Below are 21,236 nucleotides of genomic sequence, written 5' to 3'. Positions count from 1 at the left end.
TTTCAAGCTTATAAAGCATTAATCCCATATTGGCAAGTAAATTGATTCCTACAACCTCAACCTTTGTGTGATCCCCTTGCTTACAGCACCTCAATATTAATGCTAATATGCACGCACCTCTTTGTGTAGTCGATATTATAGTAGCAACGGCGATCAGTCACCTCTTTGCCTTAGCAGTAATCGCAGGCGTAAAAATTTGTGATATTTCGCGCGTAATCCGTTACGTGTAAACTTTTGTGTTCCATTATTATTTTATATATTTTATAGGAAAACGCGACAAATTATTGTGTAAATTGAAATATCAATTGCGAATTTTTCTTTTGTAATTTCTAATTATTTCTTTACAATTTACCTTCTTGTTAGGTAATATTGAAAAGAAGATTAAGTAGCGAAAATAATGATAAAGAGACCTTTTACAGTACTTTAAATATAATGTATGTAAATATATTAAAACTCATTTATCAACAATTGGAGAATAAACTAGCTCAATTTATATATTAGGTATCTCCATATATCAATTATCAACAACAAGGATTAGAAAAAGAACTTCTTATTTTTCATACAAATACTGTATTAGTAAACAAAAAAATCCATTAATTGATAATTGTTTACAGTTCAATGCAATGGACAGTATCGATCGTAAAGTATCACATTATTTAAAAATTCAGTAATTATAAATAGCAAGCGACTAGCACGCGAATCGACGATTTAGAAGTGTCAATCGAATTCAAATAAATTACAAAGAAAAAGATAAAACTTTTCCTGATGATATTTAACAATAAGACATCAAGGGAAACTTCCTGAAGGTACAAAACTGTAAAATCTTTTGAATTATTAATCAAGCATGAGATTTTAATATCACATTCATAATTTTGAATACCACAAATTTATAAGAGTTTCCAATTAACATACTGTGATTACTTTCTTTATATTTACTTCAAATACAATAAAATCCTTGTACAAAATTATATTTGCAAGTATATAGGATTAATGCTATAGTAAAATAGAATAAGTATTTATGTTCTTTTTTATTGTAATGTCAAACAATAAGGAATGTATGTATTCCAAAGATTTGAATCAATGTGTATATATACGTAGCTTTCGCCATAGGACTATTTTCAAACACATTATTGTTATAAATTAATGAATAAAATAGAACAATGAACGGCGATATAAATGAAGCCGCGGAGAGGAATCCTCCTCTATGGGAGAGGTTAGGCTGCGGTCACATCACGCGACTGTGTCGACGGAAAAGGCGCAGGGTGTTTCCAGACGGCTCCAACGGCAACAGGTTTGAAAATCAGAATCCTACTTATCCTATCCTAATATAACTGCGATGCTAGTTTGTAAGGATGTGTGTGTGTTTGTTGCTCTTTCATGCAAAAACTACTGAACCGATTGCAATCAAATTTGGTACGTAGACAGCTGGACAACTGGAATAGCATAAAGGCTACTTATTATCCCAATATTCCTACGGGACTCGGACTTACGCGGATGAAACCGCGGGGGGCAGCTAGTCTTTTATAATTGTAATACGTATTTTTGAATTAAAATCTAATAGAGTGAATATCGCGTGCTATATACTCTATATTAATTACTTTCTTGAACTCAAAAACAACTACTCTAAATTAGAAATAAAAAATAAAAACACAAATTAAAAAATAAAAAGTGATCGGTAGAAAAACATTTTACACTACTCATACCTTGATGTCCGTGGTTATGTATGATAATAAACATGAGCCTATTTCGTGAAATCATTGTCAAATGGACAAATGTAGGTAAACACTAAAAAACGTAGACATAACGGGTGTTAGTTAGTATTTTGTATTTATGAAAACGTCCTTCGAACAGTTACAATACATTCATAATTAGCTGCGAAGTAATCAAGCTCACGCACATCGCATTAATATTAATAGCATTTAATAATACGGTTGTTTTAGTGCCGAAACATTTACATATTTAAATCATGAATAAAGACAAATAAACTGGGTCATTTCTGCTTTCATAGTGCATTCCAAAATAGAGGAGATATTCTAAATTTTGCCTGTTTTTTACCATACCAGAAGGAAGGTTTTATCATATTTGCTTCATCAAAACACTTAACAAAATATTATTTTACGAATTATTCCCATTCCATTAGAAATATCATCAATAAAATGCAACGTCGTATAATAGCAGTACTTTGATATTCATCTATACTAATATTATAAAGCTGAAGAGTTTTTTTGTTTGTTTGAACGCACTAATCTCAGGAACTACTGGTCTGATTTGAAAAATTCTTTCATTATTAGATAGCCCATTTATTGAGGAAGGCTATAATAATAGGCTATATATGTACCATGCCTATAATAATAGGCTATATATGTACCATGGGCGAAGCCGCTACTGCTTATTGTGATTCTAGAGATAGGTTTATTTATATGTTTAAGTACATTTGTTAACCAACTCCGAATTTAATGCTTGCGAAACCGACAGCAGAAGCTAGTTTATATTATAATACAAGTGGGGTTTGTTGCACTCTTATTTAACCCGTGGTTTGGTGTTCCATCCTCCATGGTAGTCAACACTATGACGGAAGGAACATCGATTAATTTGAAATGGAAGCGTTATTTTTCAATAATTATATATACAATGTCATGACGTTGTAGCACAAATAGCCTCCACTGACACCCTAAAATAAAATATTAATAACAAATGATTCCAAAATAAAGAAACGACATCGCCACGATATTCAGTGGCCTTTCGCCATGACATTTTCGTTCTAATATGAATTGGCCCTGTACGAAACACGCTGCTCAAAAATAGGTCACGATTATTTTTAGGGACACGAAACCAGGTAATTTAGTTTAGTGGTTTTACACTAGCAACTCTTTTACCATAAAGAAATCTGTTTGTTAACAATTATTTTAACTGTAGATAAATGTTTCGTAAAATTTTCTAGTCAGGAGAATATTGCGTCTTAACTGTTTAGCATAATACTGAGACATAATTACTCGGAGACGGTTTTGGGCATTTAATGTTAATATAATATGAATAATAAATTGTTCTAACAATGTTAAATGAGAGTCGTAAGACCTGTGTCCTTCAAAATTAATTGTAATAAAAAAAGCTTACAAATAGTATTAATGGATAGTTAAAGTCAGGACTAGAGGAACCTCCAGATCATATAGGCTGTAGCATTATCGAGCTTGACGCCCTATTATTATGTCACAATATTCAAAAGAGCTTCATTTCCTTTACTAAATAACAAGATACCTGATTGTCAAATGGAAATTCTTAATTTAAACTATACTAGAGCATATAGTGTTGTATATTTTACCTGAAATAAAAAATACTAAATAGGCTCGACGTCCGATGCTTCTTCAGTCTTTCCCCGAAGCTAATTAAATTGAAAATCATGACATTACTCGTCTCTGTTGGCTGTAGTTTCAATATTGTACGGTCTGCAGTCGTCGGAAAGAAACAGTTCACAATAAAATACTAGGCTTTTATATCTAATAATTTTATAATTATAAAACTTAAACCTGTACTCGACCAAAAAGCGACGTGTGTATACTTTAGTCAATATTGTCACACGTTATAGCGTTAATGTTTATTCACGACAATATAAATATGCGGTTGTAACGTCAACAAAACAAACAACTTCAATTTCTAAAGAGTTAAAACAAAGATATAAGGTTATTTTTTTTTAATAAACTTAAAGTGTTGATTTCTTTATATGTGGAAATATGACGTAATATTTCATTTGCAGACTTTATATAAGGATTTATTAAACATTTACCTGATATAAAACAAAAAGGTAATAATATAATTTGGTAAAAATTTGACAGCTACGGAATATATACCTATGAATATTTTGCTCTCGTTCATACCTACTATTTTATATTGAATTATAATTCCAACATTTTATCTAATTTATTTCTTCTTTCTTCTTTACGTTATTTCTATCAATATCAATATTAATAGAGGGAGACAAAAGATTATTAAAAGAAAATTGTAGGATGTGTGGAGAAAGACAGCACCAGAAAGAAAATCGTGGAAGAGTTTATAAGAGAGTTTTGTCAGAAGACTCGGAATAAACATAAAAAATTTGTTAAGATCTAATACCGATTTATTATTTACTTTAATTTATTAATTGATTCATTCAATCCACAGTTATAACAAACTTGTTTCTACTTCACTTTTTTAATGACTTGAAATTTGAAATATAAATAATTTATATATATAATATATTTTATTGTGGGAGTCGAGCACGCTTCGGCACGAATTGGGCCAGCTCGCACCGGGGAAGTACCACACCCCCACAGAAAACCGGCGTGAAATAGTGGAATGCCACTGTGTTTCGTACGGTGAGTGGGGGAGCCGGAGGCCCGTTTCCTTTTCCTCACCCGTCCTAGTCCATTCCTTCTTTCCAGTCGTTAATCCTTTCCTTTTCCCTTACCCCATAAAAGCGGGCAGCGCATTCACAGAGGTACTACCTTTACGAATGTTTATGGGCGGTGGTGATCGCTTACCATCAGGCGAACCACCAGCTCAGCTGCCCGCTATGACATAAAAAAAAAAAAAAAAAAAAACGAATCAATTAGCATAGTTTTGGTATTTTTTTAGTAATAATGTGATACACATTTTACACTACTTAAATCTTGAATCTCGATCATTCAGCCATTAATTTGCCGACCCTACATACATTTGTCATTTTATCAACGTGCACCAATTATGGGTAAAACACAACAGTCCACCCTTGCTCGTGGTTGCCTCCCCACGTTGGGTATAATCATAAAATGTCCAAATTAACCAAACGTAGAAAATCAAGCATCAATTTCTCTAATTTCAGAAAGTTCCATTTCTTAAACAGGTTCGTTAATAAACCATAATTAGATTAGAGACTATGTGTGTTTGTGTGAATGTCTTTCACGTTGCAACGGAAAGATTTTATGGGATTATTTTTGTGTCGGAAGATGATTAGAAAGGTAGACAGTGTTATGCTACTTTATATCAAGATAAAAATCTCATGCCCATGGGAAATTCTTTTGTGGGCATATCCGCCTGGAATGGTAGTACGATTATAAGGTACAAAAATAGTAAGGAAGCAAGAATAAAAATGCATAAGCATGTCATTTAGAACTACACCTTAGCAGTCAACGTATAAATCATAAATTCAGATATCCTGGATAATTTACATTACGAGTATAAATATTGATGTAGATTATATCTCTATGAGAAAAATACTAAAACCTAGCACTATATAGAATAGGCTTCTTAGTAGATAGAAGTATATGTATATAGATACCAACATATAAGCAAAAAAGTATAAGTAAAAAAAAGATTATTTGAAAATTAGAAATACGACACACGTAATTTAACTTATTAAGGTATAAACCACACGTGATTGGGTCATTAGGGAGATTATTTTGTTCCTATGGTATTTATAGAAACGGGTTATGTGAATCGATTAATTTTGTAGTTTATACGTTAATGAGTGTGATAAAACGGAATATCGTTTTAAATTTTCCATCAATGCATCTATTTATTGTACACAAGTCTATAGTCTATACTAATTAAAAAAAATAATAAAAAATAAATTATTGTAAACATGAAGAGATCGAAAGGTTGGTTGTTCCCCTGGTAAAAATTAAATATTTTTGTGTCTTTCTATCATAAACTGAGAAAATAGCTGTTCATCATCAACTATAAGCGAAATTTTGGATAAAAATGTAAACTACTAGCTTTTACTCGCGGCGTCTCTCATGAGGTACCTGGGTTGAAAGTAGCCTATGCGCTAATCCAGACTATAATCGAAACGAACGAAATTTCAAAGAGATACGATATGTATTTGGATGAAAGAGTAACAAACATCCATACATCCATCTGTCTATTCAGATTTACTACTTATATTATATTAGTAGGATTACTTAAATGTTGTAAAAATTGACAAAAATGCTCTTGAGAGAAGACATAATGATGTGGTTCAGTTCTATTTATAAAATTTTCACTCATGTGCCGTCGTCAATTCGTTCTCTTTTAATATTTATTTTATAATTATTCGCGTCTACGTTATTTTTTTTTTTCAGAAAAGAAAATCGCCGTCGCATCAATCGCCCCCCCTCCGCGCAATACAGCCCGCTCAGCGAAGCGGTGCGCACAAACACACCCCCCGGCTTACAGTGTGCATTGTTCTGTGGGGGATCTCGCTGCAAATATGAATTGCCGTCACAGAAGTCTTCAGCTATACAGGGACTGTATTCTGATTGGTAAGAACCGAAGAAGCATTGATTTTAGTAAGATTTTAAGATGCTAAAACTTCTTTTTGCCTCTACATATTTATAAAAAGCAATTATATTGAATTGAATTATTGCTAATGTAAAAACATGAGGCGTTATTTTTTACTTTTTTGTACTACTTGTATCCACTACAACATACAAACCATTGAAACAACTATTCTTCATCTTATACAAAGAAATTATTACTTTGAATACTGAAATTGTATTTGACTCTTATGAAATATAATGTTAGTTCTTAAATTATTTTCTGCGAAATAAATTGCAGCTTATTAAAATATGTATTCAAATATTTTTTGTGATCGTAAAACTAGCGAAATAATGAGTACATTTAATGAAATGAGTGAAACGACGGGCGGAAGTCACGCGAATCATGTATAATTCAAGGAAATGAATTTTTAAATTTACAAGAACGCCGTACCTACGTCTGTATAATATTTCTTAGTTGACCTAAACTGAACTAATAAGCAGTTGATTATAATAGTTATTAATCGACTTTCCCAAAAAATATTGTTGATCTTGAATTTCTCAATACAGAATTTGAATTTGAATTTCTCAGACAGTAATTCAAACTTTATGCACTTATCAAGGATCGATGACCTACAATTATTTAATTAGTTTATTTTATTATACGTATTGGATCATCAGGATTTCCTCACTTTAGGTAGATTCTATACGGAACCGCCTGGTCACGAGTCCAACTGACAAAAGAAACAATCTATTGTTATCGAAAATATTTAAATTCTACGAAGACATCGAGTTCGCGGGGCGGCAATTCTGCACTATAAAATAGTTATTTTATTTGTTTGCAGTAGATAGTAAGTAATTTCGATATCCTACTAATATCATAAACATCATTAACCAAATGAACTCGAAAGTTTATAAGTATGGATGGACGGATGCTTATTAGTCTTTCACGTAAAAGTATTGAATGGATTTTAATAAAACTTTACAATAATAGGCTTACACATCAGAATAAGACATGAGCAATATCGGCATAACAATCTATGATTGCTTACGACCAATTTTTAAGTGCAGAATGCTGCTACGCATATTCAAGGCCTTGGGGGAAATAACGCTGGGTCATGTGGGGCTCACACTGCAATAGCGAACTAAACCTCACTAAACCACTTCAATTGATATTATTATAAAGATGCATAATATTAAAAGAATAAGATACCCTTGAGTAATAACTCAGTCAAGGGTTTACATATAAAATTTCGATCCGTACTTGTGCATTCATACAAAATGCTAGGCTATTTCAATGAAAAAATTGTCATATTTATTTACATTACAGGGTCACAGAAGACATTCTGGCGATGGCGCGACCCAGCACCACGGGCATCGCTGCTAGAAATATCATACAGCAATTTCACAGGTTACATTCGTAATAATAACTCTAAACCATACGTTTAAGATAGCGAGATAATATGTGAACAAAGTTTTCAATAGCAATGTTGCTACCGGAAATTAATCCTTACAAAATCACTAAAAATTAAATATATATTCTGTAATTTTACAAATGCGTCTATTCTTTTTCTTCAATTTGAGGATTTCAAATAGTTATGACAACACGCTTTCAATATTGATTGTTCTTTATCTAAATCCTATTAATATTATAAATGCGAAAGTTTGTAAGTATGGATGTATGGATGTTTGTTACACTTTCACGTAAAAACTACTGAACCAATTGCAATGAAATTTGGTACGTAGACAGCTGGATAACTGGAATAACATATAGGCAACTTTTTATTCCGATATTCCTACGGGATACGGACTTACGCGGGTGAACCGCCGGGCACAGCTAGTCGCATATATTGGCAACCATTCTGTGAAACGCAATTTGTAGGTGGTATAGACTATATCTATATATATATATAATATTAGTATAGACTAGTATCTTACTACTAGTATATTATCTGTGATATAGATCAGTTATATTTCAGCTGGGGCATCCGGACGGTGTTCAATCTTCAGATGGCCGGAGAGCATGCGAGCTGCGGCCCACCTCTAACCAAATCTGGTTTCACATACGACCCTGTGATATTCATGGCAAATGATAGTGAGCATCCTTATTAATATTATAAATGCTAGAATAACTCGACTTTCTGTGTATCCTTCTTCTCTTCACGCCTAAAGTTTTATCTAGGAAATCCCGCATGACCGCGAGAGCTTAACTACGCGGGATCTATACAAAACAAACGCTTGTAAGTTACAGCATCTTACAGGCTTTATGAAGATGGAACAAATTTAACGAGATTTTTTGTGTATTGATTCGGTCTCTACTTGAATTAAGATATCTGTTAAAAATCTTGAAACCGCCACGTTCACAGACACGCCGCTGCCGGTTGCCGTCTCTTACGATGTTGCGAACAAGAATTTTGAAAAACTTTAATAAAATTTTATCTTGCCAGTATTATGTTATCTGTGCCCGCGCAAAGCCAGGGCGAGCAGCTAGTTACACAAACTATTATTATATAATTAGATAAACGAATTGAACTTACTAGATTTTACCTGAAACTAAACTGAAAATATTTAATGTCTTTGCAATGGGACAATTTCAAATCTGGTTAAGATTCGAACTCTATGGAGTTTTGGTCATATGTTAAATCCGAAGGCATATTATTACACATTCTAATAGCATTTTATTACAAACGTACATATAGCAATTATTTCAAACATTGGATAAATTTTATTGGTTTTTTAATCCTAATGAATAATTAATAGAGAAAAAAGCATTTAATTATTATTAACGATTCTATTGTAATATTGTTATAGCATCCTAGAAGTACGTGGTACCTCAGGGTACATACCTACTAATATTAAAAATGTAAAGTAACTCTGTCTGTCTGTCTGTTAGGCTTTCACACCTAAGCCACTGAACCGATTTTAATGAAATTTGGTATGAAGATAGAACTGAACTTGGGAAAGGTAATAGTAAGGTAATATAATAGGTACACCTTTTATCGCGAAAAAAGGAAAGAAGAGATTGAAATAGGGGATGAAAGTTTATGTGAAAGTTCGGTATTATCAATGACCAGTTTTGATGAAATTTGGTATGAAGTTGGAGCTGAACTTGGGAAAAACGGTTCGGTTTAGGTTCGGTTTAAGTTTAAGTTTTATGCTAGCGTGAAATTTACAATTTAACAATAAAACATGTTTAAAATTTAACTTATTTTCATCTTTAAATATATTTGTTTTTACTAGTATACTATTACAACTTCGCTTGGCCGGACTACGGTGAAGCGAGCCTCAGCGGTCTACTGGATATGACCAAAGTCCTCTCCTTTGCTTTGCAGGAGGGTCGGGTCGCCATACACTGTCATGCAGGTAATGTTATTATAATAATAGACTCTAAGAAATTCGTGTAGAAGAAAACTAAGAGTGAAGACTAAGTTGCTAGAATATCTAGATATGATGAAAAGAGACATTAGTTACCTACACTATTTAAAACTCAATAACGGCTGAACCGAAATTTTATTTAATGTTGTTTTAGTCTCAACTGGGATTAGTGTAATAACTGAATAAAATTTTAAAAACAAAAAATAACTACTCGTATGGTGCCGGGGCGACAGCTAGTTTCCACTGTGTGTAAAAATAACACATCCTTGTTAATAGAGTAAAAATTGATATAACAATTTATATGCAGAATGACAATCGCCCGATAACCATTTATTTTATACTAGCTTTTCACTCACGGCTATGCACGTCAGCTATTTATTATAGGAAAAGAACCTGTTCAGAGACCTCTATGTATGAAACCTGAATTAATAATATATTCGCATTTTACCCCCTAGTTATGTTATGTACAGAAACTGTCTATTTAACGTTTAATTATATGTTTAGACTAGCTTTTGCCAGCAACTTCGCACACGTTAATTCAGAGTAGTTTAATAGTGTTTAATGTTTATTATACATATAACCTTCTTCATGAATGACTATCTCATCTATTAAAAAAAGCCCCATCAAAATCCGCTGCGTAATTTAAAAGATATATAAGCACACATAGGGGCATAGAGTCAGTGAAAGCGACTTTGTTTTATACTATGTAGTAATATAGATAGTCAATTTAGTTTGGTTTATACGATTTACTTCATATAAGAACAGGCAACTGAGCAAGTGGTTCGCCTAATGGTAATCGATCACCACCGCCCATGAACATTCGCAGAGGCAGCGCCTATGCGAATGCGCTGCCCGTTTTTTTAGTGGTTAAGAAGGAATGGACTGGGCAGGACGAGGAAATGGAAACGGGCCTCCGGATTCTGTTATTATACTAATTAAGTATTATTATACTAATTAAGCCACAGTTATTATACTAATTAAGAACTGCGATCTGGGTGGATCCCCGATCCCCCTTCACCCGTGGTACATATTTTCTTTCCATAAGAACCTTCCTTGTGCCTTAACAAAAAAAAAATCCTAATTGGTCCAGCCATTCAGGAGTTTTACGCTTAGCAACACACTTGGGGTTTCTTATTGAAGCGATTTCAAGAAAGGAGGAGGTATCTTATTACTGGCTGAACCGATTTTTATATATTTTTATGTATCTTTTTTTATTTGAAAGCTAGTGTATCCCATTGTTTTAATTAACCTATCTACGATATACAATCACAGTACGTGTTACATGAACTAATTAAAAATGAAACTTAAGAGCTAAAAATTACTATTTATCGAAGGAATAATTTATAAAAACACCATTACAATGTTGCACTAAATAATAATATAGTGAGACGGAGAAGCTGCGAATAGAATAATCGAGAACAAATAATTGTCACCAATTAAGGAAAATTGTTGGTGCAATGAGCAGTGGTGGGGAGCAGTTGAGGTCCAGCTGTACGAGGTACTAACCACCCCAGGTAGTTAGGACCTCGTACTACAATCGAAATAGGGTTAGATACGAGGGTACAAGAAATAAATTGATTTTTTAACCCACATTACCTACAATGCAAAGTGCTAAGATGCATGTGCATGCATATAAATTAAAACACTAAACGAGGGCAAAGTCGGTCATATCAATAGTATTAATATTTACAAAGTATCCGCCCGAACCTTATGACCTTTACTTTAAATAGTACAGGGACGAAATTTCAGTTAAATAATACATTTTTTTAATTAATACGTGCTACATCTTATCATCATTTCTTACATACAAGTCTTTTTAATACTAATTGAATTAAAACTTTTTTCCTTCATCTATCATACTTACATTAACAAACTTGATAGTAATCAAGGCAAAATACTGTTTATTTAGTTTTACTGATATAGTCATAATTGATAATTATACATGTTTCCTATACTGAAAACCTTAATGTTCTTGGGGTAAGATCATAACAATACCTAGACACGTATACCTCCCATAGGAATATTTTTTATAACATTGGGCCCATGAAGTTGGGACCCTAAATAAAACCAGTACGGCTCTCGTAATATTGTGCGTCGCAATGCGTTCTTTTGAAACAATCCGTTTATAAGTACTCACACAGTAACTTTAATACTTACAACATGTGGTCATTTATTATTTTTATTAGATTTCTGCAAAACCGAAGATAAACTTCACATATTAGTAAATAATGCTGGTATGGGTGGGGCCAAACATAAGTTAACTGAAGATGAAATAGAAATGTCAATGCAAATAAACCATTTCGGTCCCGCTCTTCTCACTGATTTGCTAATAGATAAATTGAAAGCCTCAGCGCCAAGTCGGATAGTGTTTGTCTCATCTCTTTTACACCACAGAGCAAAACTAGAATTGTCCGACTTAATTGGGAAGAATGTTCCAGATACTTTGACACGATACGCTAACAGTAAATTATTTAACATCATGTGGGCGAAAGCGTTAGCGAAGCGATTACCGAAGAGTGTAACAGCAAATTCCTTGCACCCAGGCATAGTAAAAACGGATATTTTCAAAAGAATGAAGAGAAAAGCAATTGTACTAAAAATTATAGGTTTATTCTTTAAGACGTCACAAGAGGGGGCTCAAACATCGATCCATTTGTGTGTTGCGCCAGACTTAGAAGAAGTATCAGGGGGCTATTTCGCAGAATGTCGTTTGCGGTCGGCTTCTAAAGCTGCCGAAAATGATGATTTAATCGAAAAGGTTTGGGAAGAAACGTGGAGAGTGATAAACGATAGAAATAAGTGCTTATAGTCTTTCTACGTTTTGAAATAAATGTAAATGAAAAAAAAGTGAAAGAAAATTAAAAATTGTATAATATTCAGTGTATTACAAACTGAATTTAATTCGAATGCGATTCGATGCGGTTATATTTGTAATAATTTGTTGCATATTTCTTAAATAAAAAAATCAAGAATTTTCTCGTTCATTTTAATTGCTGTATGATTAAATAAACATATAGTTATCTGTTCCAGGTCTTTCTACTCGCTTAATTATTAGCAATTGATATATAATAAGAAACATTACCAATTAAAACTCGGAGTAATTAATGTTTACATAGTAATGTTAATAATTGATGAAATAAAATAAATGATATTTGTATGTTATAAGTTGCCTATCTCCATTAATTAAAATTGTAGTTATTGACATGTTAGGATAATAAGATATCATATCTTATATCTTTAAACGAGCAATTCTTGTATATATATATATATAATTGGAATATCGGAATCGGCTCCAACGATTTTCATGAAATTTAGTATATAGGGGGTTTCGGGGGCGATACATCGATCTAGCTAGGAATCTTTTTTAGAAAATGTCATATTCGTGTTTTATCGACTTAAACATGCTTTTTTAACATGATATCATTTTAACATCATATCAATAGGAGGCGTTTGAGTAGTCCCAATTTATTGTGACTCTTCCCGACATCTATTGGCGAATATTAATACTATTTTTTGGCGAATAATTAAGTTTTTAAAACACAATTTATAAAAAAACAAAAAAAAAAATACCGAGCAAAGCTCGGTCATCCAGGTACTTGTTAAATTATCGTATTGTCATCTGTCCTTGACAAGCGTACAAAGTTTAAAATCAAGTCTAAAGGAAGCTACATACAAACATACATGTGAGGCTAAAGGTGATAAATTGCAGCGTAAATATTAAATTATTAAAATTTATTTAATTATTCTTATCGCGCTGATAATTCATAAATAAAGATATATATTTCATAAAAATAGATCTGGATCAGGACATTAAGACTACAAAAAACGAAAAATAAAATGTATGAAGGTAGGTACCTATGAAGGTAGGTACCTACTACAGTAACTACAAGTAGTAATAGAAATAATACGGGCACAACAACAGTACTGGAAATATAGTGCTTATTTCAATACTTACGAATCGTTTTAGCATTTGTGAATTGTTTTAACCTGTGTTTTTTCCGGCTATTGACATTTATTTCCAATTGTATTCAAAGTACGATTTAAATAAATTATTATTTAAATTCCAATGCGTTTATTCTAATCAAAACTTTATTACTCCTATTAATAACATTATCCTCATAATGCTAAAATTTAGGTATCACATTATGGTTGCGGCGTGGATGATAAATGTGAATAATGTATTTTTATAAATTATAAATGTGAATTTTTTACATAAAACTTTTAAAAATAAAATGTTATGTGTAAAAAATTTAACCTTGTCTTACTAAAAAACGTGTGTCGAACGTCGATTCTGTGGACTAAATGTTTTTTCTTATTATCGAGTATTCTATAACATAACACACATACAAGTACTAGAGTTGTAAGAAAGACAAATTAAAAGAATCGTTTATTCGTCTCAAAGATAAAAAAATATTTCCAGATTAAATTGACAAATTAATGAACATTTTGTATTTACTATTCTTTCAACCTATCTAACTAACGACTCCATTTAAGTTCGGACGCTATAATCCGAAATGTAATTTTGTAGTATAATACATGACAATTAAGTATAATATTAATAAAGCAAACATCAACATGAATATTATTTATTAAGCATTATTTTTTAATTTCCACTAAATGTTTTGACCTTTACGTCCTTTTTTTATTAATTTCACAACAGTTTAAAGATTAAATTGAATTTAAATTTACTTACTATTTACGATTTAAATTGAATTTAAATCGTAGTGCGCAATAATGAAGTATCTATAAAAGTATATATAAATCGTCATATAATATGAATACATATTTATTTACAAATTTCTGTGTGGACAATTCACTTCACTGGATACGATAAAGTTCGTTAAAACAACTTTTAAAATACCTTGACGACAATCAATAGCAGAAAGGCATACTATCACAAAATAAGATATAAATTTATTCATTGGTTAACTCCATAGTTTTCTGCCAAATAGCTTTCGCTAAATCATCATCTTGTGCAACCTTCGAAGGTTTCTTTAACTGACACTCCGTATAGTATCCACCAGATTGTTCTTCCAGCTCCGGACTCACACATAAATGTATAACCGTCTGCGCTCCTTCCTTCGGCACCTTAAAAAATATATCTAAAATCTTCCCAACCACGAACCCTAACAGCGGTGGTACTTTTTGGAATATATTGGTGCTCACCAAACCCGGGTGTAAACAATTGACCGTTACACCCTTAGGCAGGAGCTTAGCGAGAGCTCGCGCCCATAATATGTTACAAAGCTTACTATTATTGTATCTCAATATGAAATGTGACTTCTTTTTCGCGGCCAAATCGTCTAAATTCAATTTAGCTAAATTATGTAGGATTGAAGATACGACAACGATCCTGCTCGGAGCTGATTCCTTCATTTTATCCAATAATAAATTTGTTAGCAAAGCATGTCCGAAATGATTGATCTGCATGATTTTGTCTATTCCATCTTCGGTGAGACGACTCTCTAGACGACCAACTCCGGCGTTGTTAACTAAAATATGCAATGGTTTTCCACTTTTGTTGAAATTTTCGGCGAACTGCCTAACGCTTTTAAAATTGGACAGGTCTAAGTGTTTGTGTTCTACGTGCGGGTTCCCCGTAGTGCTGATGATGTCGCTGACGGCTGCTGCGGACCTGGCGACGTCTCTGCTCGCTATAATGACCTTCGCCCCTCGCCTCGCGAGCTCCCTCGCGGTCTCCAGACCGATGCCCGAGTTACCCCCCGTCACTAGAGCCACTTTCCCATTGAGTTTTGTCTTACATCTACAAACTTCTTTTACTGGTTGAAAATAAAGGCGAGTGCCAATAAGGAAAATAAGTAAAGTCACAATTATATAGATTAACACTTGTAATAAGTAAACGATACTAAAGATGAACACCGACATTGTGCCTCTCCAGATAATGTCGATTACAATGACTGCAGTAGTGAAGTGATAAAATCCAATGAGTGTGTATAATTTATAACGTATGTATATATTTCTAACGTCTCGTTTAACACGTTCACTGCCTCAACATTTTCAAAGGACTTTCAGCCTGTGCTATGGACACCTAAAGGCGACAAATACGAATTAAGGACCTACTAAGGACACATTCACAAGTGATCAGCTTATTTATACTGTTATTTAGTGTCTTTTTTTATTTTTTTAAAAGCTCGTATCCACCGCGTTGTTCCAATAAAAAATTAAATCTGGTTCTGACAATTTGACGGCGGTTTGTATATTTTTTTTATTACTATAATCGTCTTTCGTCATTAAATTTAATTTACTTAATCTATACTTTGGATTATTAAATAAGGTCGTTAATTTTAGGACTTGCGTAATAAAAAAACATGAGTTGCATGTATATTTAAAACTAGCTGTTCGCCTCGGCTTTTTGTGATAAATATATATCACTCAGCGAATTTGCAGCTTTCTAATGGTGAAAGAATTCTTAAAATCGATCCAGTAGTTTTTGAGTTTATCCTTTACAAACAAAAATACAAATTCTTCCTCTTTATAATATTAGTGTTTATAAATTATGCAAGCGCCCCTTGAAATTATAGTAAAAACAATTGAATAAATTCATCCAATTAGTGTCTCACCACCAAAAAAAGGGGCAAAAGGAGTAAATGAGAATTTTAACGGTAAGAAGAGAGTTTTTTGAATTAACGAAAATGTCGAAAATTGCATTTTACTGAAAAAAAAAAAATATTTTTCCTATTTACCACAACGAGGCCCACCCGCAGGTACCATATTCTCCATTAATTACACCATCCCCGTATATTTCTTTACAAAAACTATAGATTTGTAATTTGCATAAGACATTGTATGTGTTATTTGTAATACAAACGATTCCTAGTTAAATGAACGAATTAATATAAAATGCTTCATTAACTGTGATACTAAGGCGTAATATAAAGGAAGACACTTTTCTGTCATGTTTGGGATGCAAGCAGAGATAATAGGAACCAAAAAACCACAACTAAGCCAAATTTCTTTTTTGTTTAAATAAAATAAATTAAAATATTCGTATAGTGTCGCGTGTTTTTTCTTTTTATTGTCCTCGCAAGACACAGATATTTCAATCAAATCAATTTGTTCAGAATTTTTAAATAAGAATAGCCTACAGGAGCATAGTAAATCCGCTGTGCATACAAACTACTAAGTGATTATGGTCCCTAATAATATTAACTGTTTCTTATTCAATTTATTCATTAAGATCCTTGCTTGTTCAGTTTTATTAAAGATATATATTAACTTTTTGTTATCCAATTTAATCAATAGGATCCTTCCTTGTTCAATTTTATTGAAGAAATAAATAAATAAACCAGAAATCAATCTGCGCATACGTAGACTTTTCATACTTTAGTTATCTATGATATTACTCATATCAATCATAGTACTATGTTATCTACGATATTACTTTTTAGATACTTTATGTGTCGAATTAGATCATGTGCGTAGCCAGGTGGGTAAGTTTTGGTGGTTCAAATAAATACTCTTAAGAACATGAAGGTCGTTTTATGTACTTTTAGTTGTTCTACGCTCATGAACTAGAAAACCGCCCGCACAAAGTCGAAACACGCCCGAAATTTAATCCTGACTACGCCAATGCTTCCACCCGACACACTCTCAAAATATTAGATATAGGTAACTGGAAATAAATGAAATACTAGTAGTAAGATTAAAGTTGTACTAAGCTGCCAGCACAGCTACTTTCCGGTGGTATTTTTCTACGTTTGCGCTAAGCCTTATTTTAAACGTTGTTGTCTAGAATGGTAGGTACTGAAAACCTATGTCGCTCTGATGACTTTGTTGTCGTAGTATATAACAACTGACCTCGCTGATTATTAATTGAATTACTGCAGTTTCTTATTACATTATTATAAAGCTGTTAATATTATAAATGCATATTTGTGTTTGTTTGTTTGTTTGTTGCTCTTTTTCACGTCGCAATCTAAAAGACTAAAACTATAATTTAACAATCAAACCCTTATGCTAAAGAGGGAAGTAAATAAGTTTTATGTCCATGTCTGCCTATGTGTATGTCAATCTGTAGCATCGTAGCTCACAAACGGATGCGCCGATTTTCATGCGGTCAGCTTTTTGATGGTAGTTCTTAGCAATATTTGATGACAATCGATCAAGGACACAATTTTTGGATGAGTTCAATTCATTTTCTTTCGAATTAAAGTTGTATCTAAAGCTAATGCGAGAAACGTCTAACTTTTTTGTTTTGACAGGCGGACGCGCGATGTGAATCAAACGAACTAACTTCGAATAATTATATTTTGTATCAAATTATTACTTATTGTAAAAATGTAATTTGTCCCAGTTAAGGGTGAAGGTAGGTGTTAGATTGTACACAAAAATACCTGTCATTATGTTACTAAGAAGACTTTTTCTATTATTTTAGATGGCAAGATTATTGTTAATTTATGCAATGAATGCGGGTTATTTCTTTAACTTTAACTAGCAGTCTGCCTCGGCTTAGCCCGTGGTACATATATAGGCTATAGCCTTCCTCAATAAATATTATCAGGTAAGTCCGTTTTTTTTTTTCTAGGTATACCTAGAAAAAAAAATAAATAAAACAAAACAAATTAAAAGAACCATTTATTTGTCTCATAGATAATAAAATCTCTGTGTATATATTTATAAATATTTCGATTTATTACTCAGAGATAAGAGAACAAAAATGTATTTACAATTATCTACTTCGTAACCTCCAATACCATCAAGTACAATACAATACAATACAATCCCATTCAAAATCAGATACACTTATTAACTAATCCGATATAATATCGATTAGTATTCATAGCATTTTTGGCGAACACGTGTTTACCTGTACGTTTAAGAACTTGTTTGGAGTTTTTGAAGATCAAATAAGATTGTAACATAAATTAAATCAAGGTGTATTTACTATTTATAGATAGAATAACCAGTTGCATATGTTACGACCAATTATTATGTAAATAAAGCAAAAGTTCAAGATTAACTGAATATACCTTAATATTTGTGCACAAAAATTAAGTACAAATCTTATATCTTTAAACGAGCAATTCTTGTATATATATAATTGGAATCTCGGAATCGGCTCCAACGATCTTCATGAAATTTAGTATATAGGGGGTTTCGGGGGCGATAAATCGATCTAGCTAGGAATCTTCTTTAGAAAATGTCATATTCGTGTTTTATTCGTGTTTTATCGACTTAAACTTACTTTTTTAACAAATAGGAGGCGTTTCTGTCGGTAAGATCGAAAAATATTATTCATATTATATCATTTTATTAGTATGTAATTCGTACTTAAATATAATTTCCAAAAAACACAATTTATAAAAAAACAAAAACAAAAATACCGAGCAAAGCTCGGTCATCCAGGTACTGGTCACCTTATATTATTAAGTATATTTATATATTTACAAATTTCTATTTGAACATTACGTATTTATGTATTGTCTATGGACATAGATTAAGCATGGCAATTTGCAATTTATGAAGTCGCTTTTAAAACAGCTATTAAAGTGCCTTCACGATTAGTTATCAATAGTACGTAATGTACGCTATCGCACAAGTAATTGTAGACATGGTCATTAATTGATTAACTCCGTAGTTTTCTGCCATACAGCATCCGCTAAATCATCATCTTGTGCAACCTTCGAAGGTTTCTTGACCTGACACTCCGTATAGTATCCACCAGATTGTTCCTCCAGATCCGGACTTACACATAAATGTATAACCGTCTGCGCTCCTTCCTTCGGCACCTTAAAAAATATATCTAAAATCTTCCCAACCACGAACCCTAACAGCGGTGGTACTTTTTGGAATATATTGGTGCTCACTAAACCCGGATGTAAACAATTGACCGTTACACCCTTAGGCAGGACTTTAGCGAGAGCTCGCGCCCATAATATGTTACAAAGCTTACTATTATTGTACCTCACCATGAAATGGGACTTATTTTTCGCCGCTAAATCGTCTAAATTTAATATAGCTACATGATGGAGGATTGAAGACACGACAACAATTCGACTCGGAGCTGATTCCTTTAATTTATCCAATAATAAATTAGTTAGCAAAGCATGTCCAAAATGATTGATCTGCATAATCATGTCTATTCCATCTTCAGTGAGACGGTTCTTTAGACTGCTGACACCAGCATTGTTAACTAAAATATGCAACGGATCTCCACTTTTGTTGAAATCTTCAGCGAGCTGCCTAACACTTTTAAATTTGGAGAGGTCTAAGTGTTTGTGCTCTACTTGCGGGTTCCCCGTAGTGCTGATGATGTCGCTGACGGCTGCTGCGGACCTGGCGACGTCTCTGCTCGCTATAATGACCTTTGCCCCTCGCCTCGCGAGCTCCCTCGCTGTCTCCAGACCGATGCCCGAGTTACCCCCCGTCACTAGAGCCACCTTCCCATTGAGTTTCGTCTTACATCTACACACTTCTTTCACTGGTTGAAAATATAGGCGAAGGCCAATAAGGAAAATAAGTAAAGTCACAATTATACAAAATAACACTTGTAATAGGATACTAAAAATAAACATCGACATTATGCGTCACGAGCAAGCGACCGATAACTAAGACTACAGTAATGAAGTGATAAAATCCATTGAGTGGATATATAAATTCAAACGATTCGATTAACTGTTTAGCATTACATGTATAAACGTTCGTAATTGTTTTACTTTTTGCAGATTAGATTAGCGATGGTGGATGTTTCGTTTATAAAAGATCTATAAACGAAACATCCAGCTACTAAAACAACAAATCCTACTAATATTATAAATGCGAAAGTTTGTAAGGATGTGTGTGTGTGTTTGTTGCTCTTTCACGCAAAAACTGCTGATCCGATTGCAATGAAATTTGGAACGTAGACATCTGGACAACTGGAATAACATATAGGCAACTTTATATCCCGATATTCCTACGGGACACGGACATACGCGGGTAAAACCGCGGGGCGCAGATAGTATCAGAATAATTTCATCACAATCCCACTAAAAAGAGTTACAATTAGCACGTGTCTACCAAATACTAAATTTGGTAAAATACACTGCCAATTCTTTCATATGGCAAGATTATGGTTAATTTAGTCATTAATGCGGATAAGAAATTCTCATATAAGTTTTATTTTACACATTGTTATTTGAACAACTTCAATACAATAGTCCCATCGTGATATTCGTGATATACAACTGTTTATTTTAGCTATAAATACATATTCAGTATCTTTATCTATACTATATTGCAATTTTAAAACCTATCCGCCTTATATATATGATGCCTTATGTTACTGTATATTCGTGAATTTATTTTTTTACCACACTTTTAATTTTTTCTTTCTTTTTTATTTAAGAAATGTATAACTTCAATCTCATATTGGTCTATCACTATATAAAATTATATAAAAGCCTGCCCAGTGGTTATTATATGATTGCCGTACATGGACATACATACAGACAAATAGAAAAAAATTCTTACCATCATTCTGGGGTCCGTCAAACGTCCATATTGTATAGCAATCACCCTTTCAACAATTAATATTTATTATTTATTTATTTATTTAACTCTTCAACAACATTGTACATAGAAGGAAACTTAGAGATAATAATAATAATGACTAAA

At 32.7% G+C, this 21,236-nt stretch overlaps 2 protein-coding genes across 2 annotated transcripts in view; one reads left to right on the top strand and one right to left on the bottom strand.

Moving 5' to 3' along the window:
- Positions 1–1,059: 1,059 nt before the first annotated feature.
- Positions 1,060–21,236, top strand: part of LOC119837082 (protein tyrosine phosphatase domain-containing protein 1-like) — a 26,301-nt gene continuing 6,124 nt past the window's right edge. Inside the window, exons 1-5 of the mRNA XM_038362575.1 lie at positions 1,060–1,291; positions 6,072–6,251; positions 7,576–7,656; positions 8,225–8,340; positions 9,486–9,608. Coding sequence (XP_038218503.1) covers positions 1,161–1,291; positions 6,072–6,251; positions 7,576–7,656; positions 8,225–8,340; positions 9,486–9,608 — 631 coding nt within the window. The 5' untranslated portion in view covers positions 1,060–1,160. The remainder of the gene's footprint in view (positions 1,292–6,071; positions 6,252–7,575; positions 7,657–8,224; positions 8,341–9,485; positions 9,609–21,236) is intronic.
- LOC119837084 (retinol dehydrogenase 12-like) lies at positions 18,963–20,207 on the bottom strand. The gene has a single exon (XM_038362578.1). The coding sequence runs from the start codon at positions 20,159–20,161 to the stop codon at positions 19,199–19,201; it is 963 nt and encodes a 320-aa protein (XP_038218506.1). The 5' UTR covers positions 20,162–20,207; the 3' UTR covers positions 18,963–19,198.

The sequence above is a fragment of the Zerene cesonia genome, chromosome 26 (assembly GCF_012273895.1).
Source record: "Zerene cesonia ecotype Mississippi chromosome 26, Zerene_cesonia_1.1, whole genome shotgun sequence".
Classification (NCBI taxonomy): Eukaryota; Metazoa; Arthropoda; class Insecta; order Lepidoptera; family Pieridae; genus Zerene; species Zerene cesonia.
The sequence above is the reverse complement of the archived record's forward strand: the minus strand, read 5'-3'. Positions and strand labels throughout refer to the sequence as shown.

Bases quoted from the DNA above. Each gene is read 5' to 3' on its own strand.
- LOC119837084 (XM_038362578.1), bottom strand. From the start codon at position 20,161: ATGTCGATGTTTATTTTTAGTATCCTATTACAAGTGTTATTTTGTATA.